General features: G+C 35.9%; 1 protein-coding gene across 3 annotated transcripts in view; it reads left to right on the top strand.

Annotated features, from left to right (window-relative positions):
- Nucleotides 1-26,797, top strand: part of VWA7 (von Willebrand factor A domain containing 7) — a 325,092-nt gene that overhangs the window by 235,024 nt on the left and 63,271 nt on the right. For all 3 annotated transcript variants that reach the window (XM_044083283.1, XM_044083284.1, XM_044083282.1), the window contains 2 exons: nucleotides 765-857; nucleotides 12,276-12,544. In XM_044083283.1, the coding sequence (XP_043939218.1) occupies nucleotides 765-857; nucleotides 12,276-12,544 (362 nt within the window). The remainder of the gene's footprint in view (nucleotides 1-764; nucleotides 858-12,275; nucleotides 12,545-26,797) is intronic.

Raw genomic sequence — 26,797 nt, 5'->3', positions numbered from 1 at the left:
GCATTATATATAGTATCAAGACCAAGTGTCACTTTGAGATGCATCAGAGGACTCTACTGTACTTGGTGCATTAAGTAGGTAGGACACGTCTGATTAATACTCACTGCAGAGTCTCCTTTTAGAGGTCATTAGTGTTACAAATTGTTTGCAGACTTACACTGTGAGGCATGCCATATCTGATATCACAGCAGCCAAACATAATGCATTAAAAATAAAAGAAGGAGGTGGTGGAACTGCTTTCATACTGGTTTTCCAGCCCTGCATGGAATAATAAAAAAGTTAAGTCACTTGCTTCAGATGTCTCAGTATGTGAATGCAAATGGTAGGATGTTAGTTGTGTACTCCAGGTTAAAGCAGCTTCATGCCTGTAAATCATATTCTGCACATTATCATCCTACCAAGGTATTTCTGAAGTATTTTTAATGAAAGGGAAGGAACAGTCCATTGAAATTAATGTTATTTCTTTTTTTTTGTTTGTTTTCTTTATAATTTTTAATTTGCAGCATAAGAAAAAAATTTGGGGCAATAGATTATGAATTTCTATTTCAAGGTAGACACAACTTGAAGAGGAATGGGTTAATTTTAAGAGTCAATAATCTGATTTCCTGAACAAGGCCTAAATGTTAAGCAGTTTTGCATTCCGTTAGCTGTTTAGAGGTTTCATTACTATTTATATCAGTATTTTCTAGAAAAATAAAAAATAGCAAATGTTAGGATGAAAACTGCATGATAAATAATTACCCTCCTACTCTCTCCTGTAACAGGTCACAGCCAGTTGGACTTCCTGTATCACTTTGCTGTGCCTTCTCATGGTACTCACCCTGGGCTCTCCAAGATTGATGGAAAGCCAATGAGAGGTAATGAAGCAATGCTTTCTTTACACATGAATAACTACAGTCTGGGCATGACCTTGTCACACACAATATCTAACTGCATGTTGGAAACATTTTAGTCTATCATGAGCTCTGTGTAACTCTAGATGACAGCTGAGAAGTATTTTGTGTTAGCATAACAAGTTAAAGGTCACCCACATTTGTAATTATCCTCTTTTCTATATTCCTTGGTATGATGGCTATTTCTATGTATTTTTTTTACTTACCTACATATGTTCATAGGTAAATACTAGACTATCAATCTATAGATTATTATAAGCCTAGCCAATAACCAGAGGTCAGACTCAAACCCTTTACCTTATAACTATGAGGTAAAGACCTTAACCATTATCCCAACCTCTTCCCCATAAATGAAAGAAGAAAGATTCTGACCCTGTACCCTTGCTACAGGGGGTTGCTCATTAAAAAGTTAGAGCTTTAGTTCTCTGTACTTTATATTTAGTCTCCTCAAGTTAAAATCAAGACATAGGAATGAGAACCATTCAACATTACTTAGTAGCTGAGAGATCCCATGATGCTTTACATTAACTGCCATCTTCCCAAGCTGTGCTGCATTAATCAAGGTGAAATCAATCACTGTTTTTTAAGTACTAGTTTACTGAAGGTGAGTTCAAGAGTATAGTATATATGTTATGCATATATTTGTGCACTGCTGCCATTAGAAATGGATTAAAGAAATGAAAAGGGAATTTTGAGGAAGAACTGATCAATAAGTAAGTTGTGGCCTAAGCCACGAATGTGAAAGAACTAGAAAGATAATATGAATGCAAGTTACAGATGTGAGAGTTATATTGGAAGGAATAAAATATGATTATTGGGCCTCTTGATAGGAATTTTAAATGGATATATTAGACTATAGGAAGTGTGTGAAGTTAGCAGTTATGAAACTTTGCACAAACAACATGTTGCCATGATCTTAATTGGATAACAAGCCAAAGATGTTCTAGACTAAATGCCTGAGACATATGAGCAGACGACCTTTGTAGAATGTAGCTGACTCTGATGGAGAATAATACAGAGGAGCTGATGGGCAAATTAAAGGAGTTGCCCTTGTATCTGAAAGTGACATGCACAAGTTCCTCGAAACTGAGAGTTGTCTGCTGAAAGTGTGGGACATCTGGGTAGAACAAGCTAAGCAAAATGAAATTGGAAATTTTTGAATGGACTTGTAACTAGAGCCCATTGGTTTGAAAGAATAAACCTCACTATATGATTAAGTAAGATGGCATGTCAACTATTTGTTATTTTTTTCTTTTTTTGGGTGTCTGTGTGATATATCTGAGTTATGACATGATTTTACTTTTAGAGGTCTGCATGCTACAATATTATATATTTATGTAGATCATATTTCTGTGTGCTAGTTTACTGTTAAGGTTGATATATGACTTTACTTTTAGAGGTTTACATGCTTCACTATTACATATTTTTGTACATGGTGTTTCTGTATGATAGTTTACTGTTTAGGTTGATATAATAACTTTGGATTTATAGGCAATACTATATTACATTTATGTCTTTTGTAGGAATTAGTTCTATTTGGAATACATTCAGAGTTGGACTGACCTTAGTAAGTTGATTGTCCCATTATAGTAGCTTTGGAAGATATGCATCTGTGTGTATCTATGTTAAAAAGGTGAATGACATTTGGTTGAATACTCTCGTCATCAAACAGACTGACACGAGACACTAGTAGCTAAATATTCATGTGCTCATGCAGTGATGGTGTTCATTTGTGTGAGACGGCGCTACAACAGACTTGGGGGAATATGCCCTTTCCCCACTACCATACATATACATAAGTAACAGGGTAATTGGAGGTGCATGGGGAAATGTCCCCCTACAAAAACACATCTACTGAGTTATTTTTGTTTGTTTCTTTAATTTTCAACAGTTTATGTGTTGGTTGCCTTCTTTTCCAATCACTTTATTAGAAACGTTTCTGCCCGACTTGTTTGTCTTTCGGCTTTTTCCCAGTAAGGGGTCGCCACAGCGGAACTCCGGTCTGCTAATGATTGGCAGTAAATTTTTAAAAAACTCCGAGGTGCCAGCTCGATGCCCAACCTTCAACAAATGCATGCCCATTTACGCACGCATGTCTTTGGAACGCTACCCAACCACGGGGAGGACATGCAGACTCCACACAGAAGGCACTCCCAGGCCAAGTGTAAACTCATTAAATAGTACCATTTTGCAGCAACCAGTTTTCATAAGGCATATTAATGGTTGGACTGCATTTGATGGAATAAATTAGGGTTTGCATGCTGTTGTTTATATATATATATATATATATATATATATATATATATATATATATATGTGTGTGTGTGTGTGTGTGTGTGTGTGTGTGTCTGTGTGCATTTTTACATATATAAAACACACACACACACACACACACACACACACACACACACACACATATATATATGTACACACACACACACACACACACATATATATATATATATATATATATATATATATATATATAAAATCAAAATGACAAACACAGAATCTCTGTAGATGGGAATTCGAATGGCAGATGGCCAATTTCTGTGTTACAGACGATTACATGATCAATAGTGCATATCAGCAAATACTACTGTGCATTCGCTGATATGAATTTGAAGTAATGAATAGAGATCACAGTACAGTGCAGATTGGGGCATTCATCCCTTTCCTCACTGTAGTGTGATCTCGGAGTTGGAATATATAGTTAGCAGGGGGGGGTGGGGGGTGCAGGGGGGCTTGCCCCCTGCAAAATCGTGATGTGAAGTGTAGGCATAACACTTACCTGAGCTCCTATATTGATATCACATTCAGTATTCTGTAAAAATGTCAAATCTGCTAAATTTGTTCAGCAGATTTGACATATTCACTTGAGTTATAGTATGACATTCGACATTCCCGTTCAATGTTCTGAACGTTTTTTGTTTGCATTTTTGTCATTTTGATAGTCAACCTGTATATATATATATATATATATAGAGAGAGAGAGAGAGAGAGAGAGAGAGAGCTGTATTTCAGAAGACTGACAAACCAAAGACTGAATCCCAAAACGCTGAAAACATTTTAATGCATGGGGACAAGCCCCCCGCTGCACCTCTCATGTGGGGCTGCACCGCCCACACCCCCTGCTAATTATATATACCAACTTCAAGATCACTCAACAGTAGAGAAGGGGCAAATTCCATCCTTCAGTATTTCAAGTTTTCAGTATTTTGAGATTCAGTCTTTTGGTTTTTCAGTCTTCTGAAGTTGACCTATAAATATATATATATATATATATATATATATATATGTACATATATATATATATATATATATATATATATATATATATATATATATATATTCACTTCAGAATGTCGAATTTCCAAAACTTCGAATTTCATATAGTTAAGACCATATGATCAAAGTTTTGAAATCTCGAAACTCTGAAATGAATCCAAAAAAAAAGAACAAAACAAACTTTCTCAACATTTTTGCACCCCCCCCCCACACCCCCACTACTTAAATATACCAACTCTGAGATCACACTACAGTGAGGAAAAGGGAAATCTCCCATTCCACACTGTATGCAGGTCTCCATTCAGAATTTTGAGATTTCAAAACTTCGATGATATGGTCTGACCATATGAAATTCGAAGTTTTGGAAATTCAACATTCTGAAGGGAACCCATGTATATATATAATATAGCTATATATATATATATATATATATATATATATATATATATATATATATATATATATATATATACTGCGGTGGTGGTGCTGCGGTAGCGTTGTCGCCTCACAGTAAGACGTTGTCCTGTTCGATTCTCAGCTAGAGTGTCTCCTGTGTGGGGACATGCGTGAATGGCCGTACCTTCGTTGAAGGTTATGCGTCAGGGCTGGCAACTCAGCACGTAAAAATCTACTGCCAATCATTAGCAGACCGGAGTTCCGCTGTGGCGACCCCTAACCGGGAAAAGCTGAAAGACACACACATATATATATATAGTGGTTGAGAACTGATGCAACACGTTCTCCATTTCATGAAACTGACTAAGAGGATTGAATTATGCCCTTTCTTGTGCTTTTTTTTTTTTTTTTTCTTCCTCTGATGGGAACCTAGGACATACCTCTAAACTGCTCAAATATTTGCAGAATGTCCAGATTTTGCAAACAATTTTTGTCTACTCCTCATAAAATTTGTAGTTCACTGGAAAATTACTGTTTATTAAGGTCACTAAATCATGACAGACATTTGAGTTTCTAGCTTTATTTATTTATTTACAGCATTAGAGTTGAGTCCTCAGCTGAGTGTCTAAGTCAAGTCCTCTAGCACCCTTTCTGTGAAACCAGTGCTTTGTGTTCCTGTTCCAAGCAGATCACACACACACACACACACACACACACACACACACACACACACACACACACACACACACACACACACACACACACTCTAAGATTTGATTTTCACACACACACACACACACACACACACACACACACACACACACACACACACACATACACACACCTGGAAAAGGTTGGCACAGATTTACTAGTTATGCCCCCTTCTTCCCAGACTATAAGGTAATTACACTGCATCTAGACACTCCAAAGCCAGCTACTGAAAATTATACCAGTACTCTCAAAGGTTAAAATATTCTCTAAAGGACCAGACTCAATGAAAAGTTTAAATATATTTAATAATAAATAATAAATAATAAAAGAACATGAAAATATGGAATATCTATTTACAATAACCACCAGAGTTTGAAATCACAGGGAATATTAAAATAACACAGATGAATAGAGTCACACAGATACAGAAAAAAACAGTACTTAACTAATCTCACTATATTTTCCTGATTGAGCTAAAGAATTATTATTCCCTGGTTACTTACTAGAGTAAGGCAAGATGAAGTAGGCGAGTGGTCTTCCTTCTTTGTCAGGTTCCAAAAACAGACTGCTTTGAGACTTCAGTCTCATCTAGTATTAAAACATCATTTTTGCCCTGGATTACAGAATGACGTCACATACATCTGGTCATCTGACTTCTGGTTCCCATAGTACCCCCTTTCCTAACAACTGACCCAGAATCTTGCACATATGTGTCAATAATACACACACATATAAAGCTTTTCTAAGATCTGGAAATAATGAATATGGGTTACTTAAACTGCTTCCTTTAAAAATTCAGTAAAGTAATGTGCGTAATAAGGAAGCTGTATGGCAAAACGGCACTCAGATGGCGCCAAATTCAAATTAAACTTGTGAAATGCTGAAGCGTAAACGGAGACTCGCTTAACCTTGCAATGCGAGTCTATAGGCAGTCCAGACAACCAAAAGTGGTCTCCAATAGTAACAAACGTGTGGAGCTTACACAAAGTCAAAATGTATAAACGAACCAGGGCAGTCTTCACTTCACCATACGACTCAGGGCAGTTTTCACTTCACACAAAATCAAAGTGGATTGATCAAACCCACTACGTATAAACAAACCAGGGCAGTCTTCACTTCACCATGCGATTCAGTGCAATCTTCACTTCAACTGTAGTACACCACCTCAGAGGCCAGTCAAAAGGTATGCGTAAAACTGATTTATTCACGAAACAGTTAAAACGGCTAGCGCTTTCACCCGTAGGCTTCTTCAGACCATGAACAATAGCATGTAATTTAGAGCCTTATATACTTCCACATTTAATGACATCACTTCCTATCAATAAATATCTAATTTAACTTAATCCAAAAACAACAATGGTTTTGCATTTAAAAATACGTTACTGATCAAGTTATATAAACACTTATACTACACCAATTTAAAAAGTGCAACAGTCAATGGAAATTAGAAATTAATTACAATATTAATTGAAATCATTACTTATAAATCAAATATAAAAATCAAATATAAAAAATCAATAGCAGCCTAAAAACCCCTATACTTCTGTCATATTAACATATTATAATAATACGAGTAATAGTGTCCTGCTATGAATGTTAATATATTGAGTGTCATAACTTAACTAATAACTGGTCTATAATATCATAATGAATAATACAATTATAAGGCATATACATTTTACCTATAATGTGTTCTACTAACTAGTAATAACAATAATAAAAATACGTATATGTATGCATGAACTTGCCTAACCATTGTAATTGTAGCTCTACCTAACGAAAATATAACTATAAAAATAATAATAATAATAATATAAAAATATATTATCTTTTCATATTTAATGCCCTAGCCTTTAACATGGGTCTTATTGGAATCCGATCATTAAGTCCTGGCTCCCTATCTGCCCTTAACCTAATAATCCATTTAGTCTCCTGTTGTTCAGTGTTGTTACAAATAGGACCTCTCCTGATTGTGGGATGGCTAACATGCATAACCATAAATTTGAAAGTATGTTCTACTGAATTTTTCATTACATGTTTAGAGAGAGCATTCTTATCAGACTTAATCCTGATGTTATAAAAGTGCTCTCTGATTCTATCTCTTAGTCTTCTATCAGTCTTGCCCACATAGAATGCTGGGCAAGACTGGCATAATGCCAAATACACAACATGTGAAGTTTCACAGTTCGCATTACTTTTAAATTTGAATAATTGTTGAGTGTTTGGATGTACAAATCTAGCTGATTCATCTATTGAGTAACAAAAATTGCATTTTCTGCAAGGATGTGTATTTATTAAAGGTGTATCTTTATTAGATTTAAATTCTACTCTATTGGGACCACATAACATTCTATGTAAATTAAACTTGTTTTTGTACGTGAATCTCAGTGTACCCCCTACCACTTCACACATATTTTTATCTATCTGCAACAAGTCCCAATATTTCTCATATGCCATTTTAATTTCATTAACATCTTGTGTATAAAAAATGGTAGCTGAAGTTCCCCTGTCATGGTAACTATTAATTAAGTCTGTGCATTTCTTAGCATTCTGATCTGCAAAATATGGATAGGCTCTATCTTGTCTAAGGGTTTCTATATTAGTTAGACTTTTATTTATTTCTTCTAATTTATAAGATCTATTTAAGAATTGTTGTTTTAGATCAATAATTCCCTGATTATAACCTTCTTGCATAGGATTTAATCTCGAGACACGCATAGCTTGGCCTTTTATAATGTTATTGAATGTATAGCCTGGGTGCATGCTCGATCGATGAAGGTAAGAACTTCTATGACAGGACTTACGATAAATTCCTGTATTAAGATAACCATCAAGAATTTTTTCTACATAAACATCCAGATAAGACACCATTAGTTGGGATGCTGTCATTGTGAACTTTAAGTAATCGGTTAACAAATTCATTTCTTCTAAAAACTGATTTAGATGCACCTCATCAGATTTCCAGATCAAAAAGAGGTCATCCACAAAACGGACATAAAACCCTACATACTTCTGGAAGGCGTCTAACTTGAACAATTGTTCATGCTCCCAATCGGCCATTACAAGGTTGGCGTAGCTATTGGCACAAGATGTGCCCATAGCCACGCCATCCTTCTGTATATAAATCTGACTCTGAAAAGTGAAGATGTTATTCTTCAATACCATCCCCATTAAAATGCTAATGGTCTCAACTAAAGACGGACCATAGAGCTGAGATTACACTAAACATCTACATATACACTCTATTCCCCTGTGAGTTGGGGATGCTGGTAAATAAAGATGTAACATCTAATGTTACTAACCAATAATCAGGTATTACTTTCTCAACTTTCATATAATCATACAGCATAAACAAAAACTGTTTGGTATCTCTTAAGATGTATGTATATCTCTCCACTACTGTTCTCAATTTAGATTCTATATACATAGATATGGGTTCAGTTAACCAACCCCTGCCTGCTACTATGGGCCTCATGGGGGGAGAAATAGGATTTTTATGTATTTTTGGAACCCCTTGTATACAGGGTATTCTCAGATTTTCTACTTGACAGAACTCATATAGTTCCTGACTAATCAATCCTTCAAGGTGTAGGTAAGTAATTTCTTTTTGAACCTCACCTATAATTCTATCTACCTGTTTAGAATTAATTAGCTTATAATATTTTACGTCTTCCAACATTTTCTTCATACTAACCACATAGTCCTCCATATCCATTATGACATTAGGTCCACCCTTGTCGGCTGGTCGAATCATAATACTACAGTCATGTTTCAAACTTTCAAGGGCTTTTCTAGCATTATATGATAGATTTCCATAAAATTTTCTTTTCGTATTATTCTCATTCATTTTGTGTAGTTCTCCCTCTACTAGTTTAGAGTAAGCTTCTAATGATGATATGTTAAACAGATAAATTATTTTAGGAATTTATATGACCCCCTTTTTGCACATAATATAGCTTTTTGTTTATTTTGATATTTGATGTGTTATTAATTCACTTTCATAACCTTATATACTTGTTAGAAGTACCATTTGAGAAGCCATTCCATCAGGGTCCGTAAGGGCAAGTTGGGCATAGTTTATGGGTTTATTTTACCCCTACATTTCGTTCCCAGTAGTTTCAGGGTTTGTAGTAGGTACCCCCCTCTAGTTCTAGTTTAACATATCATCATTTTACATTAACCCATTTATTATAGTAATTTATAGTATATTATGTTAGTCTGGTGTATAGGGTTAGTTCGGTCTTCATTTATCATGGACGTTTTGTTTATTCTAGGCTCGACTGATTTTGCCGAAGCGATATTTACTGGCATGCAGTATGTTTATATTAGTGTACAGCAGCGAAGTCCAATGTTAACATACTTTATATTAGTTTTATAGGTTTGCTCTTACTGTAAGAGGATACCATTAATATGTATGTTTGCAAATTTTTAAATTGTTTTACTATTTCTTCTATTGCACAGTTCAGGAACAGTTCATACTAGGAGAGTAAAGAGTTCCGCTATTTTTTTCCATCAAAATTGGTGCTAAATGGGTTTGTTAGCTGTTGTAAGTCCTAGATTTATTTAGTTTGTGTACAACAGCACTTTATTTACAGGGATATAATGTTGTGGTTCTGTATTTTTTATTTTTTATTGTTTTAAAAACTTGTCTGTATCCTTTATTAACATACCTATACAGTGTGAGGCTTCGTTCTTACAGTATGTAGGGACGTTTTAAATTTAATATTAATTTTTAACAGAATATTTTAGTTGCCAGATGCAGTTAATGTTTAATACTGTCTTTTACAAAATTATCATATTCAGCACTTGCTGGTGCAGTGATATGCAGTCCTGTAGAATACAGAGACCATGTGACCTTTTTTTAAATTTTGTATTTAGGGCAGTTGTTTGTGAGTGACGCTGTTTTCCGTTTCTGACGAAGTTGGTGTGATACTGATGAAAAGCCTGTGCGTTGTGCTTAATCAAAGCTTATGTGTTTTGGATTTATGGATTTAGTGACTTTATACTATAGAGCAACCCGTTGGATGGGAGCGTATCCAGTTTTGATTTTACACAGTTTCCTTTTGTCGATTTTGCACTGGGTATAGATACCAGATAGGTATGCAGTGCTAATCTATAGAAATGTTGGAATGAGAATGCTTGTAATCCAGCAAATAAGCAAACAGGGGTTAAGGGTGGCTATAAATATATAAGAAACTCTTTATATACAATGCATACAGCTCAATTAGTGATGTGCAATGTTTACACTGTAACAGAAGTATTACTGATAATGTTTAAAGGATTATATTTCTCGTAAGTAGATAACTACTTGAATGAAGATAGTATGGAATTGATGGGTCTACAATAACATGAGTTTAAGATTGGGTTATAAGAAATTATGTAATGATGATATCCAGTATAAAATTATGTAAAAAGGAGTTGTCTTAATAAGTGATCTGGATTTTAGAATGCTGAATGTACATGTTTTCTCTTGTGTGTCTTTAACAAGATCGTTTAAGGAGATTAAAAAAAAAACTTCATAGAGACTAGAGAGCACAACTGGATATATGCATGGACAATGATGGATACATATCAACTGTGGATTTGCAAAATAATGGATTAGGACTGGAAAACATTGGGCATCTAGAATAGTAAACAAATGTAGGGCATTGAGTCAACCTGATAAAGGGAAGTAAATCATCAAGTAGTGGTTAGATTACTGCACAGCAGTGATATCTGATAATATGATGAATTAATAGGGCTCAAGGAATACCCTACAGTAGGGCTTGCCAATACCCAGCAATGCTAAGTAAATGCAGACTGAGATAGGAGGAAAACTTTCTTCTGAGAAATGTGCTCCTGGAAGGAGATGTCTGATTCCCAGGAACAGGTAACTGAAATTAAAAAAAATGTAAAGTCTCCAGTGGAGAATAAGGATAAGTGACTAGAAAACATGTGCCACAGGATGGGGTAATAGCATAGAACCACAGAAGACCACAGAGCTCTTCAACAGATGAGGGTGACAGGAGACAGTAAATTGAAGACTACTTGACTGAGACATCATGAATAGGAAAGAAGCCATAAACATCAAGCTGTTGACCCCAGTGCAATGAGACAGGACTTGGAGGAATGCTAGATCAGTGATCCCACCATGCACTGCAGCTGTCTTAGCTATGACAGAATAAGGGATGAGGGCAGTGGCAATAGAGTGCATCCATAATGATGGCTAGAATGTATGATGTGCCACTTAAGACCATCAAATCCTTCATAAAGAGTATATACAGGTGCAAGGATATTGATGGACTCCACAAAATGCTGTCATGTTTTATATATAGATAGGAACTGACACAAGTCACAAAAGTAGTTTTGCGACTGGTGAAATGAAAAGTAGAAGGACAATATTGTGACACTTACACTGTAAATGAAAACAAGTAAGAGATTTTTCATATGCATTCATTTTTTTCCTCTGCCTTATAAGAAAGTATTATTTGTTTGTTTCTCTGTATTTGTTAGAAAGAATTTCCAGCCAGACATGACCCATTCCTTTGTTGAACAAGGGAGAAAAGCTCCTCCTATTAAATACAGAAAAATGTGACTGACAAAATTTAATACAAGAAATATAGAAAATACTCCACTCGGCCAGCTTATTATAACATAATGAAGACTTCAGTAAGAATACAAGCTAACCTGTACGCAGAAGTCTATAATAAAAATACAGTATACAAATCTGTATGCACAAGTCTATAATAAAGACATTGCATACACATACAAGTTAAAGAAAAAGTTGATATAATTTTTTGTTGTGGACACACTAGTTAAATCATCATGCTTTGCATTTAGCTCCTATTTTCAATCCATCTAAATCTGTAGTTCATTTAAAGGCATTATATGGCTTGATCATTTTGTAAAGAATGTTATTGCATTATGTATTTTAATATATGTTAATATAGTGCAGAAAGATGTTTTTTATGCAGTATCACACACCAAATTATCTTCCATTTTCTGTAGGTGTCCCAACAACACTAGTCCTTTCTGTTACTGGAATACCTCATGACAGTGCAGCTCTGATTGAGGAAGTCTCTCTACAAGGTGTCCATGGCGAATCATTGGCTACACTAAGTTTGGAGCCAACCAATCACAGTGGAGAGTTTGTTGTAGAGGTGCCTTCCCTGCCAGATCAAGCCTTCTCTGTTCTGCTAAGAGGGAAGGATGAAGAGGGCAATATCCTACAGCGGGTGTCAACTGAATTAAATTCCATAGCTGAGGTAATGGTTGAGGTAAGCAAGCAGATGGTGATACATTCCATGACTGATGTAATGGGTGAAGTAAGTGATAACAAAGACAGTTTATGTGATAGGGTACTGCTGTGATACTGTCTCAGTAAATGTTTTATCACCTGCACTACAGTCTTATGTTGTAACTGTCCCAAAAGCCAAAGGAAAAGCAATGTGATCAACTCAGTATTTGTGCATGCATTGATCCAGCTTTCTAACTGAAATGACATGACCTGTAAAAATTACCTTCACTCCTGGAAAAATGGGTATACTTTCCCCCAATGGAAGGGGAGAGCAGGACCACTGGAAATGACTGGTGAAAACAGATAATTTCAAGGAAGTGACAAAAGTTCTTCAATCTACATTGCTGAAATGAAATTTGTATTGTTAGAAGTGCACGTTGTGCAACCTCTGTTGTATCTTTTGTTTTTCTAAGTAGTTACAACAGCTTCATTTCTTGTGGTGGTATATAGTTACATTGTTACACCTAGAAAACACATTATATATTTAGGTGTCACAGAGAAATGGTCCATTAAGGACTGAAGTCAGTGATGGATCCAGAGTAATCAGATGGAGGGTTGGGAGGAAAAGGTCCAGTACCTTGTGGGAGTCAAGAATGACATTTTTCCAGACTACTTTTGCTGTGGCGTAGATAATGTGCAGACATGAGTTTAGGGTATCTCTAATTAGGTTGTTTTAACTGATATAGCTGAAAGGGATGAAAGGGACAGTAAATGGGGACAAAAATGAACAAAATGGAGAAAACCATAAGTGTGGGTGTTTGTATGCACAGGCATGTGTAACTGCGCCTCTTTATCCATGTGTGCATGAAAAATATGTATGTGTGTTTGTGTGTATGTTTTTCTGTTTATGTGTATGTATGTACATGTGTGGTGCGCATTTGTATGGGAGTACTTTAATGAGTGTGTGTGTGTGGGGGGGCATGTATAGTCTATTTTCTGCATTTTATTAACTAGATAGATCCTAGAGTATTAATTTTCCTTTTACAAAGGAAACTAATGAAGTACAAAGTAACTGGTTATGCTCATACATTATATAATTGGGAGCCTTTTTGATGACCATTTTAAGCTCAGCTTTAGAACTTTGCAGCTAATTAAAACACACAAAACAGGTAAAGGGATTCCATCTTTGACTTTCAGTTGTCAGTTTCTAAACTTCTTGGCTCTGATATTTCTTTCAACAAAAAACTGTTACCTGTTTATATAAAGGTAGGCTGCACATTATAATCTGAGTGTTGTGTAAGGGACTCGTTCATATCTTTTTGAAGTCTAAGGGCATAGGGCAAATGGCAAAATTCAAGCTGCAGTTGCAAAGCGCAGATCTGTTCTGTGACTGATTTCTGTTTTGTCATTTTGCACTGCATTCTTGTTGCAACAAATGGGGTCATATTTTTTATTGTTTAGTTGCTTAGCAACTGAACAGCCTTTCTTTGGGGGAACTCTGGGAAACAATGTAATTGGTATTTGTTCCCCCACTTATTGCCTATTTTCCTTTCTTGTAAGCAGGCAGATTGTGAAGTGAGCTACTGCTACAGTTCAAATGGCTGCCACACTGAATGGAATGCTTCTTGAGCGGAGCTAAATGCCAGCAAACAATAGTCCATTCATTCAATGCCTCAGAACCTCAGTAGTTACTTTAACTCACTCAGCTTTGATTGTTTAGAATGTTGCAGGTGGAATTCCTGGTGTTTATAAATACACTCCAAAAATACAAATGTGCAGAAAAAGCTGTTAAGGAAAAAATCTAGTTTCAGATTATTATATCATCTAAACTGGATACATTTTGAATATATATATCTTCAGATTAGAGAGGGGATATGTACCAGCGTGTATGAAAGTAAATAACAATTACTTTCACCAAATGCAGACAGAAATTGTGTACTCAGTAGGGGCAAAGAGCATGAGAGAAGTATTTCCTACAAACTGCAATACACAAGGCAAACTGCATGAGGGAAACTTGTTCATGTATTTCATGTGGTTTTATATATGCTGGTCATGAAATGCCTTTAAGCTGGAGTTACAGAAACAATGTATTTCTGGAAAAAGAATAAGTGAAAAAATACAGTTTTGATTTCTTTATTAATAAAAGTTATATGATATATTTATGTACAGTACCAATAACTTTTAGGTAGTAGTGAGCTAAATGATTTCTGTGTTATTTATTTTTAATTTGGTAATATTCACATGTGGTTGTTTAAAATGAAAACATGTTTTTGGTATATTTGCTTAGTCACAGAACAACTGCTGGGGAGTTTCTTATTAACACCACTTAATTTGTGGATAATGAACGATATGCAGAATGGCTTTCACAGTAACCTGTGTTCCAAAAGAATCACGCTATATCAAACAACATGCCATCATCACTCAGACAATGTTGAACATGCATGATGGCAATTGTTTGAAATAATGACAGCGTAACATTTAGGCTGCATCATCAGGATACTGTAAAAATGGCAGGAAACTCAAAGGCGTGCCAGGAAACCTCCCCAAGAATACTCTAAAAATACCAAATGCATACTCTTACTAAACTCTAACTAAATAAATAAATAATCACAATACCCAAGTAAAGAAATACATAAGTCAGTGGTGGCAATCATAACATCAAACTGGAAAGGGGTGGGACTGCAACTGAAAGCAAAAAAATAAGCCACCAGTGTGTAGGTTCATACCTAGAGTAGTGCCCTTGCTAGGCATGGATTAGTGTCTTTGTGCGAACAACAGCTGGTAAGTGCCCAGTCTATCCCTTTACTTACAGCTTATTGCTGTTGCCGTTGAATTGTGCAGTCTTATTTTTTTTTATTGGTAAGTAAATGTTATCTTTTCATTATTTCAGACAGTCGTCGATATAGATGTTGGAAGCTGTCTGTCCAGTAACATGCTAGTCAAATTATGGTGATTCCGTAAGAAGTTAGGAAGCCAACTTTCACATTATAGCAGTACTCTACGATCGTTTGTTTTGAAGTTATTTGCATTTGTTCGTCAAGGATTAGGAATACATGTGAAATGTGAAAAGATAAAGAAAAACACTATTGCATAGATATTTTCACGTGGAACAACTTTGGGACTGACCGCATCATATGAACTAGTTTAGTTTTAAATTTGCATTTGAAAAATAACTAGATAGTAAGCCTTTCTTCTCCAAATTAGAGTTACTTTAAAAATATGCACAAATGAAATACAAGTCAGTTTGCTATGTGTCTGTGCTGAAAAACATGACAGTTATAGCATACATGCATGAATCTTTTTGGCATGAATCTTTCTGATTTAAAGTTACTTGGTTATTTGATTTGGGCATAGAACTACTGATGTCTTTCTGTCAGATAACTACACTGGAAAATGAGCACCAGGGTTGCACAAATATCAGTGCGCCTTTACTGTCACTCCTCATTGTATAGATACTGATAAAGGGCATACAGCTTTTAAATAATAAAAAAATGTTCCCTCATTATATAACCTTATCACAGCTGAATCAAATTATACATGCAGTTCAGAGCAAAACAAAGATCAATCCATTTTCTTATTCTTCCACTTCCAGAACTATACCCCCATGCAAAACCACAAACATAAAACTGGAAAAAAGCAAAGAAAAAAATAAAGCACCCAAAATCAATATTAGTGTTAAATATTATCTACGTGATCACTATTTGTTTGATGCACTATTATGCAAAGGAAGTACATGCTTCCTGTGGCAGATTCTCCATAGGTGTTTTACCAGTCAGGTAACTGCTGCCTGAGAGATGTCTTCATGTTCATTCAGTGCTGAGTAGTTAAGTGACTGCCTCTCAACCAAGCTGCAGTAGAAATAAGTTGGCTAGTTCCACTCCAGGTCATAATGGAGCACAAGCTAATAACATTTAGAGGACCTCACTTGTTGCTATAGTCATCAAGAAAGATCATATGATTACATAAGAAGAAAAGATGGGCCTTATGGCATGTAAACACATCCCATATCCTTTAAACAACCCACAATGTATTAATTTATCAAATGGCTATAGGTAACTATGATATCATTTGAATTTAAACATGTACAGGGTTTACTTATACCCTGTGAGTGCAATAAGAATTAATTTTGCACTCTTATTTGTAATACTTTTGATAAATCTAATATAACAAGTCTACCAAAATTAGAGGGAGGTTTACTATTCAGTGAGTCTAATGTAGATAAATTAATCATTAATTTTGAAAATATTTATTTTATTTATTTTACATTTGTTTACCGGGAAAGTCCGACTGGGATAAGACCCATTATGGTAAGTTTTAGTAAGCTGGCAGTCTCCATAAAAGATTAAGGCTATGAGCTGCTAATGAACTGCTTTCTGTAGTCCAGAGTTTGAGTCCCTCGACTTCCATTTGCCTTCTGTGTCATTCTGTGCAAGTTCCTGTCGGCTTATCTGGTTAAAAATAAGTAAAAAATAAATAAAATAAGCTGATAGTAGACTATTCTGTCTGAATTTTTAATTTGTCACCAGCTTATCTCAGGTAAATCAATTTCAAGGTAATATGTAAATAAAGATAAACATGGACTTAAGGTCCCAAGTGAAATTTCTGGTTTGGTATTTATTACCTGTCAAGATAATTTGCTTTAGCTTTTAATTATATTTGACAAAGGTATTGGAAGTAGTTATATGTCTGCTTACTAGAAAATTGCCCAAAATGTCCATAGGTTCATAGGATGTTACTAGGACCTTTACAAGCCTAACCATGTTATATCCTTGATCTCTAATTAACCTTGGTTAGATGGCCGTTATTTGCAGACTGAATCTATGATCAGCATCTACTGCCCCTGTCCATGAGGGACATAGGTGCCACCCCCAGAGTGAATATACAGTCTCCCATCCAATTGTCCATATTCACAAAGGCAGAAACAATCACAGTTAAGGTTAACTATCATCCTATTACTCTTGCAAAGAAGTCTTTGAGAGATATATGTTGACTTTTCAATGGGAAAACAATGTTAAAACTCTATGGTTTAAGTTTTGTGACCAAGACTATGTTTAAAGCAAATTATGTTTCAATAACCTTGTGGAATTTCTGACCTTAGTTTTATTACAGCTGCCGTATACCTACCTTTGTTAGCATATCCAGGGATATGATTGTAAAGGTTTTAATAATAAGCAATGCTCATCTTTGTGTTTTAGTTTGATTACAGAATAACCAAGTAGCAGCTTAAACCAGTTCATGGCTATGGCAGAGCTAGAGTTTATCCCATCACTTCACTCAGTGGGTGCAAGGCAGAGAAAATAATCACAGATGGGGCACCAACCCATCACAAGATGCACACACAGACACAGATACACACACACACACACACACACACACACACACACACACAGACATACACACACACACACACACACACACACACACACACACACACACACATACACACACACACACACACACACACACACACACACACACACACACACACACACACAGACATACACACACACACAAACACACATACACATACACAAACACACACACACACACACAGACATACACAGACACAGACATACACAGACACACACACACACACACACACACACACACACACACACACACACACACATACACACACACACACACACACATACACAAACACACACACACACACACACACACACACACACACACACACACACACACACACACACACACACACACACACACACACACACACACACACACACACACACACACACACACACACACACACACACACACACACACACAGACACACACACACACACACACACACACACACACACACACACACACACACACACACACACACACACACACAGACACACGTGTATGCAGTCACATAGCTTCTGTGACTCACAAACAGCATGCGTGCTTAGAGAGGTAGTTTGGAGAGAACCAATTTATCTATGACATTTCTTTAGTACGTGAAAGGAAACTGGAATAAAAACAGACTCCATAAAAAAAGGAAAATCATATTGGTTAAGTCTGTCTTGTGGGTTCCGCAGACCTCCATTCTGATTCAGTTATGCTTAACTTGCAGATTTTATTTTATTTTATTTTGTTTTTAATCATCTTCCAGCTTGAATATTCAGGCCTCCCAACACCCCACTAACTTATTTCAAAACTTGCATGGTGCTGGCACTCCTGCTCACCCTATCTGAGGTCTCTCTTTTTCAAGGGAATAACTGCCAACAAACTAAACATATATCTAAGCAGTGGCAGTGTGAGCTAGGAGTTGGTTGTTGGTTGGTTATTTATTTATTTTTATTTTATATTTTTTTTTGATAACCGGGTAGCTGGTCATCGGAACCTTTTCAGTCACAACTGAGGAGCGAAAAATAAAGCAACATACAAAATAGTAACATGCAAAGTATGCAGATTATTAATATGACATTTCAGATGCAGATGCATACAATTGTGCATAATAACTATCACATAGAGGTACCTGACAAGTACTGATAATATATAAGAAGTAAAACGATTTGGCACAAGTATATGAGGTATAAGGAATTCGTATTAGATATGATAAATCTGTCCTTTAAAGCAAAAACACTCATCTTTCTTTTGATGGTGAGCCATTAAAGCCTTTTTTAAAGTTCAGTGAGATTTTGAGATTTTTATTTTTGAAGGTAAGTGGGTCTAGGTGACCAGATCAATGTTTGAGAAAGCTCTCTCTCACCTATTACAATAACCTAAGTTTAACATTTTGAAAAGGAAGGAGCCAAGATGGAGCATGGTGTGGATGGGAAAAGGTAGCCAAATGAATTTTTGCAACACATACCAATGATGTGCATGGAGAGTTGCCAGGACTGCAAATCTGCCAATTTTATTTTCCATATTTTGTAGTTTTTCTGTGTTGTAAGATGAGTGGAGGCATACAATTGGTAAGCCATATTCAAGTTTTGGAATCAAGATATCTCTAGCAATGTCAGACCTAGCAGAAGGTCTAAGAAGGTGTGAGATCCTATAGAGTTTAAATTGGGAATGGACTTTGCTGGTGAGTAAGTCTGTACAAGTCTTGATGTTTAAGGAATAATCAAAAGTCAGTCTTACATATTTTTGTTTGTTGACATTGAGGATGCAATTATTTTTATTATACTTAATAATAATTTGTTTTGGGGGATAATTTTTGTGGGGTGGAAAACGGCATGACATTAGTTTTATTGGGGTGCATCAAGAGTTTGTTGTCAGTTGCCCAGTCACAAAATTTGAGAATGTAGGTTTGTAGCTATTTGTTTTATTGTCTCTGAAGGTTGACTTCTTAAATTAAGAGAGGAAAGGTGATGTGCAAGGTCATTTATGCACAGTGAAAAAAGAAGAGGGCCAAGCACAGATCATTATGGTACTCAAGTGTTTGGTGTTCCTGTGTCAGAGAATTAGCTATTACCAAGTCTCTGAAAGGATCTATGCTTTAAGTAATTTGAAAACCACTGAACGTTGTTGTCTTCAAAGATGAACCTTGCTAAGTTATAGCATAGGTGATTGTTATTAAATATATTATGGAAGCCATGTTTTGCTCACAGAGTACGCTGTAACTATTAATGTGTTTAACAAGTTGCTTATATAGTGTTTTCATAAATATTTTCGTAATAAGATAGAGATTTGAGATGGATATAGTCCTTCATGGAGGCAAGGCAAAAGTTTTTGCTAGTTACATGACTGTTTGAATGCAGGTGGCATAGTGCAAAATGTTAAGGATAGATTAAAGATATGCTAATGGCATTGCAATGCTTCTTTCTGCTAGTTTTAAGAGAGGTAGGATGCAGTTTACTAAATTTCAGAGCCTGATATATTAAATATTTTGAAGAGGTTAGCAGTGTCTGGCAAGGATTTTTATTATAATGCCCTAGTATTCTCCTGACTGGTCTGCATATAGAGAACTCCATGCAATTCTGACCTTACTGCTTGTAATGACTCCAAGTGATTAATTTTGCCATGTAGGCATGACATATCATACAGACCTAATCAGAAAATATATGCGTTTAGGGCTAACCTTCTGGTTTCTGCCAAATGAAGTCCCTGTAGTATGAACCTTTCTCTCTCTCTCTCTCTTTATCCCCATCATGATAAGATAACTGACATCCATTCACTGAGTTCTGTTTCACTTGGGTGTCACCTTGGGTACCTGATCTATTATCTGTGCCATGTTTTCCTGAATCCCAAACAGAACTCCAGCCTCAGTGCCAATGGATCTCATTGATTGTGGCAGTTTACTTATGTACTATATAATTTACATTGCTGACAGATGGTTAACCTCTACTTAACAGGGACCAATATAAAAGCAGGGTTGTTTCTGATGCTTTTTGTAACCAATAATTAGCTGTAAGTCTTGGAATTACTTTAAAAGAGATAGGTTTGTGACACATTGGCTATCTATATATTAAAATAAGCTCTCTAAAATTCAGGGAGGTTACTTCATCACATACGTCATAAATTTGAAACTACAATGGACAAATATGGATGCCTAGAAATTCAGAATTTGCAACAACTTACACAGAGTGATGTCATCCCATCTATGAATATCTGAAAGCTTCTAACGTGTCCCCTAGCACCTCAAAATTGTAATATATGGACAACAAATTCAGATGACTGATGGTCTCCTATCAAATAATTGAAATCTGCCAGAATTGTAAGGCTAATATTTTTCTTTCCCTGTAGAAATATATTGCTAAGCATTTCCTGTTTCTTTTGTACTCATGAGCTACTTGTAAATTTCTTGAGACCTTTTCTTTCCTCTGGGCATACAGAAGACTTTAGACAGCACTATTAATGACAATTTGAAGAGAGACTACATTTATGAATCCCTGCAGCTGTTGAGCTAAGCTGAAAGCTGGCATTTTTGTGTCCATTTTTCATCTGTCCCAGTTGCTTTTAAGAATATATTAAATGTATATTAAAACATTTATATTTGCTCTTAAACCTTATAGAAGGCTGGTTTATGACTTCTTTAAAGATCCATTTCTTTTTTCAGATTTCTTCTTCAGTTTTATGCATATTTTGAGAAAAAACTTCAAATTATTTCTTATATTGCTTGTACTTTAACAACAGGGTTTTATGATTTATTATATTATGATAGTGTCCACAAAGAAAATGCAGTTAAGGAAACACTCGACCAACTCAAGAATACAATAAAACAAAGTTTAATACCTTACAAAGCTTTCGAACTACGTCCTTTCTCAGTGTGTATCAAATTCTTAAAATCACCACTCCTTATATGCATATCACAGTTAGTTAATTAGTATCACATGGCACAGCTTCCACACAATTATCTAAAAGGTATATCATCATTTAAAAAACTTAGGTAATCCACAACATGTAAAAGGAAACAGATGATTTGAAGAAATGATTTTTAGGACAAATTTTGGAAATATATATATGCTTATATACATATATATATATACATATATATATATATATATATATATATATATATATATATATATATATATATATATATATATATATATATATATTTTTTTTTTATATATGCATATACATCCTAAGAAGGATTCTATTTTCTATCTTTCAATCTTTTTATTTTTTGAATATGTTGTAGATTACCCGAGTCTTAAAGTGCTGATATACCTTTTAGATAATTATGTTGAAGCTGTGTCATGTGATACCAATTAACTAATTGTGATATGTATATAAGGAGTGGTGATTTTAAGCATTTGATTCACACTGAGGAAGCGCATAGTCTGAAAGCTTTGTGAGCTATTAAACTTTGTTTTATTGTATTCCTGAGTTGGATGAATGTTTCCGTCACTGCATTTTCTTTGTGGACATTATTGCTGTTTATTATATAGTGAAGGTTCACCTTCGAGTTGGTCCCTTTTTCTTTGTTATATTATGACAGCCCATCTTTGATAGATCAGAGACCAAAACATAGTTGGAAATGGGAACTTTTTATTTTATTTTATTTTACATTTGTTTACTGGGAAAGTCCGACTGGACATAGGTCCTTTTTCAGCAGAGGCCCGGGGAGAAAAGCTCCAATTAATACATAATAGTTACATAAACTCATATGACAAAAATAACATCTACAGTAGTATGATGCAGTTATTGCTTAAAATAAAGTTGGTTTGAAATGCAATGGCACATAGCATAGCACACAGGAAAATGAAACAGAGATGCAATAGTGCAGGGAAAAATGAACAATTAGAATACATGCTTTCCTGTAGTGTTATGCAATTAATTTAAAAGTAGAGCTGGAAAAATGAACAATAAGAGTACATGCTTTTCTGTAGTGTATGCAATTAATTTAAAAGTAGAACTGGAGTACAATGGAATAGTGCAGAAGTATATAAAATAGGTAGTATAAGATAGAGAGGCTAGGTTGTCTGTTAGTTTGTAGATATTATACAACTCCCTGGCTCTAAGGGCATTCAGTTTTACTATCTAGTTCTATGCAGCTGGAAACCAAAATGCTAGCCAATATTCCTAAGTTAAGTGTGTAATGACTATGAGATGGGGTCAGGTTGTCGATTTATTGTTTATCCTGGGGTGTTGCAGGAACATAGCCAGATGTTCATAAAGTGAGCCTTGAGGAGTGTTTTAAATTGTACGGTGGGGGTGATGGAAATAAGGTAGCAGGGTAGGTTATTCCAAGGTTTTGAGATGGAATAGCCAAAGAGAGCTTTCCTGGCTTTATTATTATGTTTGATGACTTGTAGGTGGTTTTGGGTTGTTGATCTTAGGGTTCTTGTTGTAGAATATGGTATAACTATCTTTTGGAGTGCTGGGATTTTAGTTGGATGGTAGAATAGCTTATGTACCAGTATTAACTAGTTGACTTTTAGTAGGTGAGGCAGTTCTAACCAGTTTAGCTGTTTGAGTGCTACATAGTGGTGGGTCCTATAAGGGGTTTCAGTAGCAAATCTAGTGATTTTGCTGTAACAAGATTCTAGTTTGTTTAGTTCGGTCTTGCAAAGCTTGGTCAGCATTGAGGAAGCATAGAGGAGGGTAGGCAGTAAATGTGTCCTTGCTATGGTAAGTTTAGTTTGCTTGGTGAGATACAATTTGTTCCGATAGAGGAGTCTGGAGTTTTTTATGTATGTTTTTAATAGTCTGGGCTATATGAATATCAAATCTGGGGTTATTGTCCATTTCTACCCCTAAGGGTTTGGTATGGGGGGTGGAGGTGATCATGACATTATTCAAAGGGGTTATGGTGAAGTTATCAGATGGAGGGGATTTGCCTGGTCCAAAGATGAGAAGTTTTGTTTTATTTGGATTTAAGATAATTGGGAGTTGCTGAACCAAGTTTCTGCAAGGGAGAAGCATTCTTGGGTTAGTGTTTGGAGGTTATTTAGTATGTGTGGGCTGCACATATAAGCGTGGTGTTGTCTGCATATTGATTGACTGAGGCACTGGGTGTGGTGGTGGCGAGTTGGTTAGTAAATAGATAGAGGAGTAATGGGCTGAGTATAGAGCCCTGAGGTGATTTTGCCATAGTACTGCTTGTTGTTGCCCTGATAGGTAGTTTTTAAACCATGAGATGGAGGAGGTGTTCATATTTAGGCTGGATAGTGTTTTGAGGAGTAAATTATGGTTGACCATATCGAAAGCTTTGGACAGATCTAGAAAAATGACAGAGACTAGTTGGCCCATATTTCTGTGATTATTGATGGTGTTGGTAAAGGACATGAGAGCAGTGGTAGTGCTATGGAAGGGTCTAAATCCATGTTGATATTTGGATAACAGGTTATTTTGTAGAAGGAAGTTCATTAGCTGTGTATGTATGACTCTTTCGAGTATTTTTGATAGGGGTGATAAGAGAGCTATGGGTCAATAGTTGTTTAGTTCTACAGAATTGCCTCTTTTATGGAGTGGAATGATATGGGAAATTTTCCATAGAGTGGGTATTTTACACTCTGATATTGATCTGTTTATTAGAATAGTGACAGGATGGGCTATAACTATTGGAGCTATTTTTAGGTGTTCAGCTGGTAAGTTATCTGCGGCTAGGGTGGTTGGTTTTAACTTATTGAGGAGTTTTAAAATGGAGTTGACTGAAACTGGATTTAGTCAGAGGTAGGGGCTGTCTTCGGTGCCTATGTTGATCGGGGTGGGGGGTGGGTCACTGTTGGTATTATTATTTAGGGTATCTGCAAGTGTCTTAACATTTTCGGTGAAGTATTTGTTAAACTGGGTGGGATATCTTCTAGGTTATTAGTTGTAGCTGGGGTTGGGGTTACAGATTTCCCTGGTAGAAGTAATGAATTTACAGCTGACTAGAATTTTTGGGAGTTGTGATTATGTTTTTCTTGTAGATTCTAGTAGTGGTTAATTTTATCTAGTTTAATTTGCTTTTTGGCTTTGTTACGGAGTTCTAAGTAGTGTTGTTTTGTGGATTGGGTTCTATTTTTGTGGTAATGTAGCAATGCTTTGTTTCTTTCTTCAAGGATGGATATAGTACTACTAGTTAAACAGGGAGCATATGTAGCTTTAGTTCTAATGGTTCTGATGGGTGCATGATGATTTAGTATTTCTAAGAAGGATGAGTTAAAGTAGTCAACTGCTTCATCTAGGGGTAGTTGTGTTAGTGGTTTCCAGTAACATTGTTTTAGGGGAGAGATAAAGTCATCAGGTTTAAAGTTCTTTTTGTTCCTGATTACTCTGACAGATGGTTTGGTAATATGGTTAAGTTCTTTTTCTGAAAAAAAAAGTCACTTAGGCTGTCTGGTAGACAGCCTACCTGAGATGCGTGTGAGGGATCAGATATTAGAATCCAGTCCAAGATGGATTGGAGCTTAGATGTTTTGTCATTTCTAGTGGGGGTTGAGATAAGTTGGGTGAATCCATGCAGGTGGATATGGGTAGACGGATTCTTGCTGGTACAATTTTGCCAGTCTATATTAAATCTCCTAGTAAGATAATTTCCTGAGGTAATAAGTTTGAGATTGATTATAGTCGGTTTTTCATGTTGGTTATGTTTTTTACCTGGATTGGAAACAGCCTAGCCGCCTATAATATTTATGTGTTTATTGGGATTTAGTTTTAGTCATGTAAGGATAATTTCTGCGTTATCTATGTGTGGAATATTTACTTGTGGTTGCTCTACTTTGAGGTAATTTTGGTATAGTAGTGCTACCCCCCCACCCCTTTTACTTTTCCTGTCTGTTCTAATGATACGATAACCTGGTGGTGTTATTTCATTATTGCTGATTTCTGCTTTAAGTCAGGTTTCTGTCAGTAGTACAATTTCTGGATTATATAGAGCTACTAGGGAGTGTAGTTCATGAATCTTATTAACTATACATCTAAAATTAAGGTTGAGAAACAGGAGAGAGGTTTTTTATCTATGAATTAGTGTTGTGGTGAAATTAGTGCCTGGGTTATGTGTGATGTTAGACCCTGGGTTGGGGTGTATGTCGTCACTACGAATTTGTATATTTAGAATTTGAAGATAGAGTTTGTTAAATTTATAGATTATTTTTTGGTTCTGTAGGGAGGTTTGGGTTTTGTGTTTATTTGAGTGTATTTTATATAGGTAGTAGTCAGTGTAAAGGGGTTCAAGGAGGCCAGGATCAATATCAATATATGGGGGCAAGTTGTTATGGATAGCGTTTGAAGTTTGTCTTTGTGAGGAGATATCATATTGGAAGTGAGTGTGGTAGGTAGTAATGGCAGATAATTTGAATAAGGTGATAGTGGTAACTGTTAGATAGAGGACTGGAAGTATGTGGGTATGTGGAGTATGGTTCATATTAACCAGTGTGAGAGAGTGTTAATGTAAGGTAGAAAGATATAGGTAAGAGTTTTAGGGAGAGTGTGGGTGTGGCTGGTGTGTAGTGCAAAGAGTGGGATAGTTAGTATGGTGGGAGGGACTGAGTGGCAATTGAAGTGTGTGGTTGATAACTATAAAGGTAATAGAAGTGAGGGTGGGTGGGATTGGGAGTAGAGTAGGGGAGCGGAGTGAGCCCGAGCGCAGTGAGGGTGAATGGAGCAGGTTTGGCCCAGATGGAAGAGACGTGAAAGACCTTGTTTTATTTTAGTATTCTTTTTTATTGTTTGAAAAACAATCAGTTGAGTCTTTCAATGGTGGAGATTGTTGAGGTAAGTATGCATAGCCCGTTTTGTTTAGTGGGCAATGCTAAGGGAGTTGGGGAAATAGTAAATGCAATTCCTATCCTGCTGAGCAGATATTGCTTTAATTCACAGACTATAGATTCACTAGATTAGAACAGTAGTTTATATGATATGACCAGGTACTATAAGCGGTGAACTCCTAGAACTGAGAAGAGCT

Source organism: Protopterus annectens, chromosome 9.part0, assembly GCF_019279795.1.
Source record: "Protopterus annectens isolate FY-2018-M chromosome 9.part0, PAN1.0, whole genome shotgun sequence".
NCBI classification, from domain to species: Eukaryota; Metazoa; Chordata; order Ceratodontiformes; family Protopteridae; genus Protopterus; species Protopterus annectens.
Note: the sequence above shows the minus strand (reverse complement) of the source record. Positions and strands in the feature narration are given on the sequence as shown.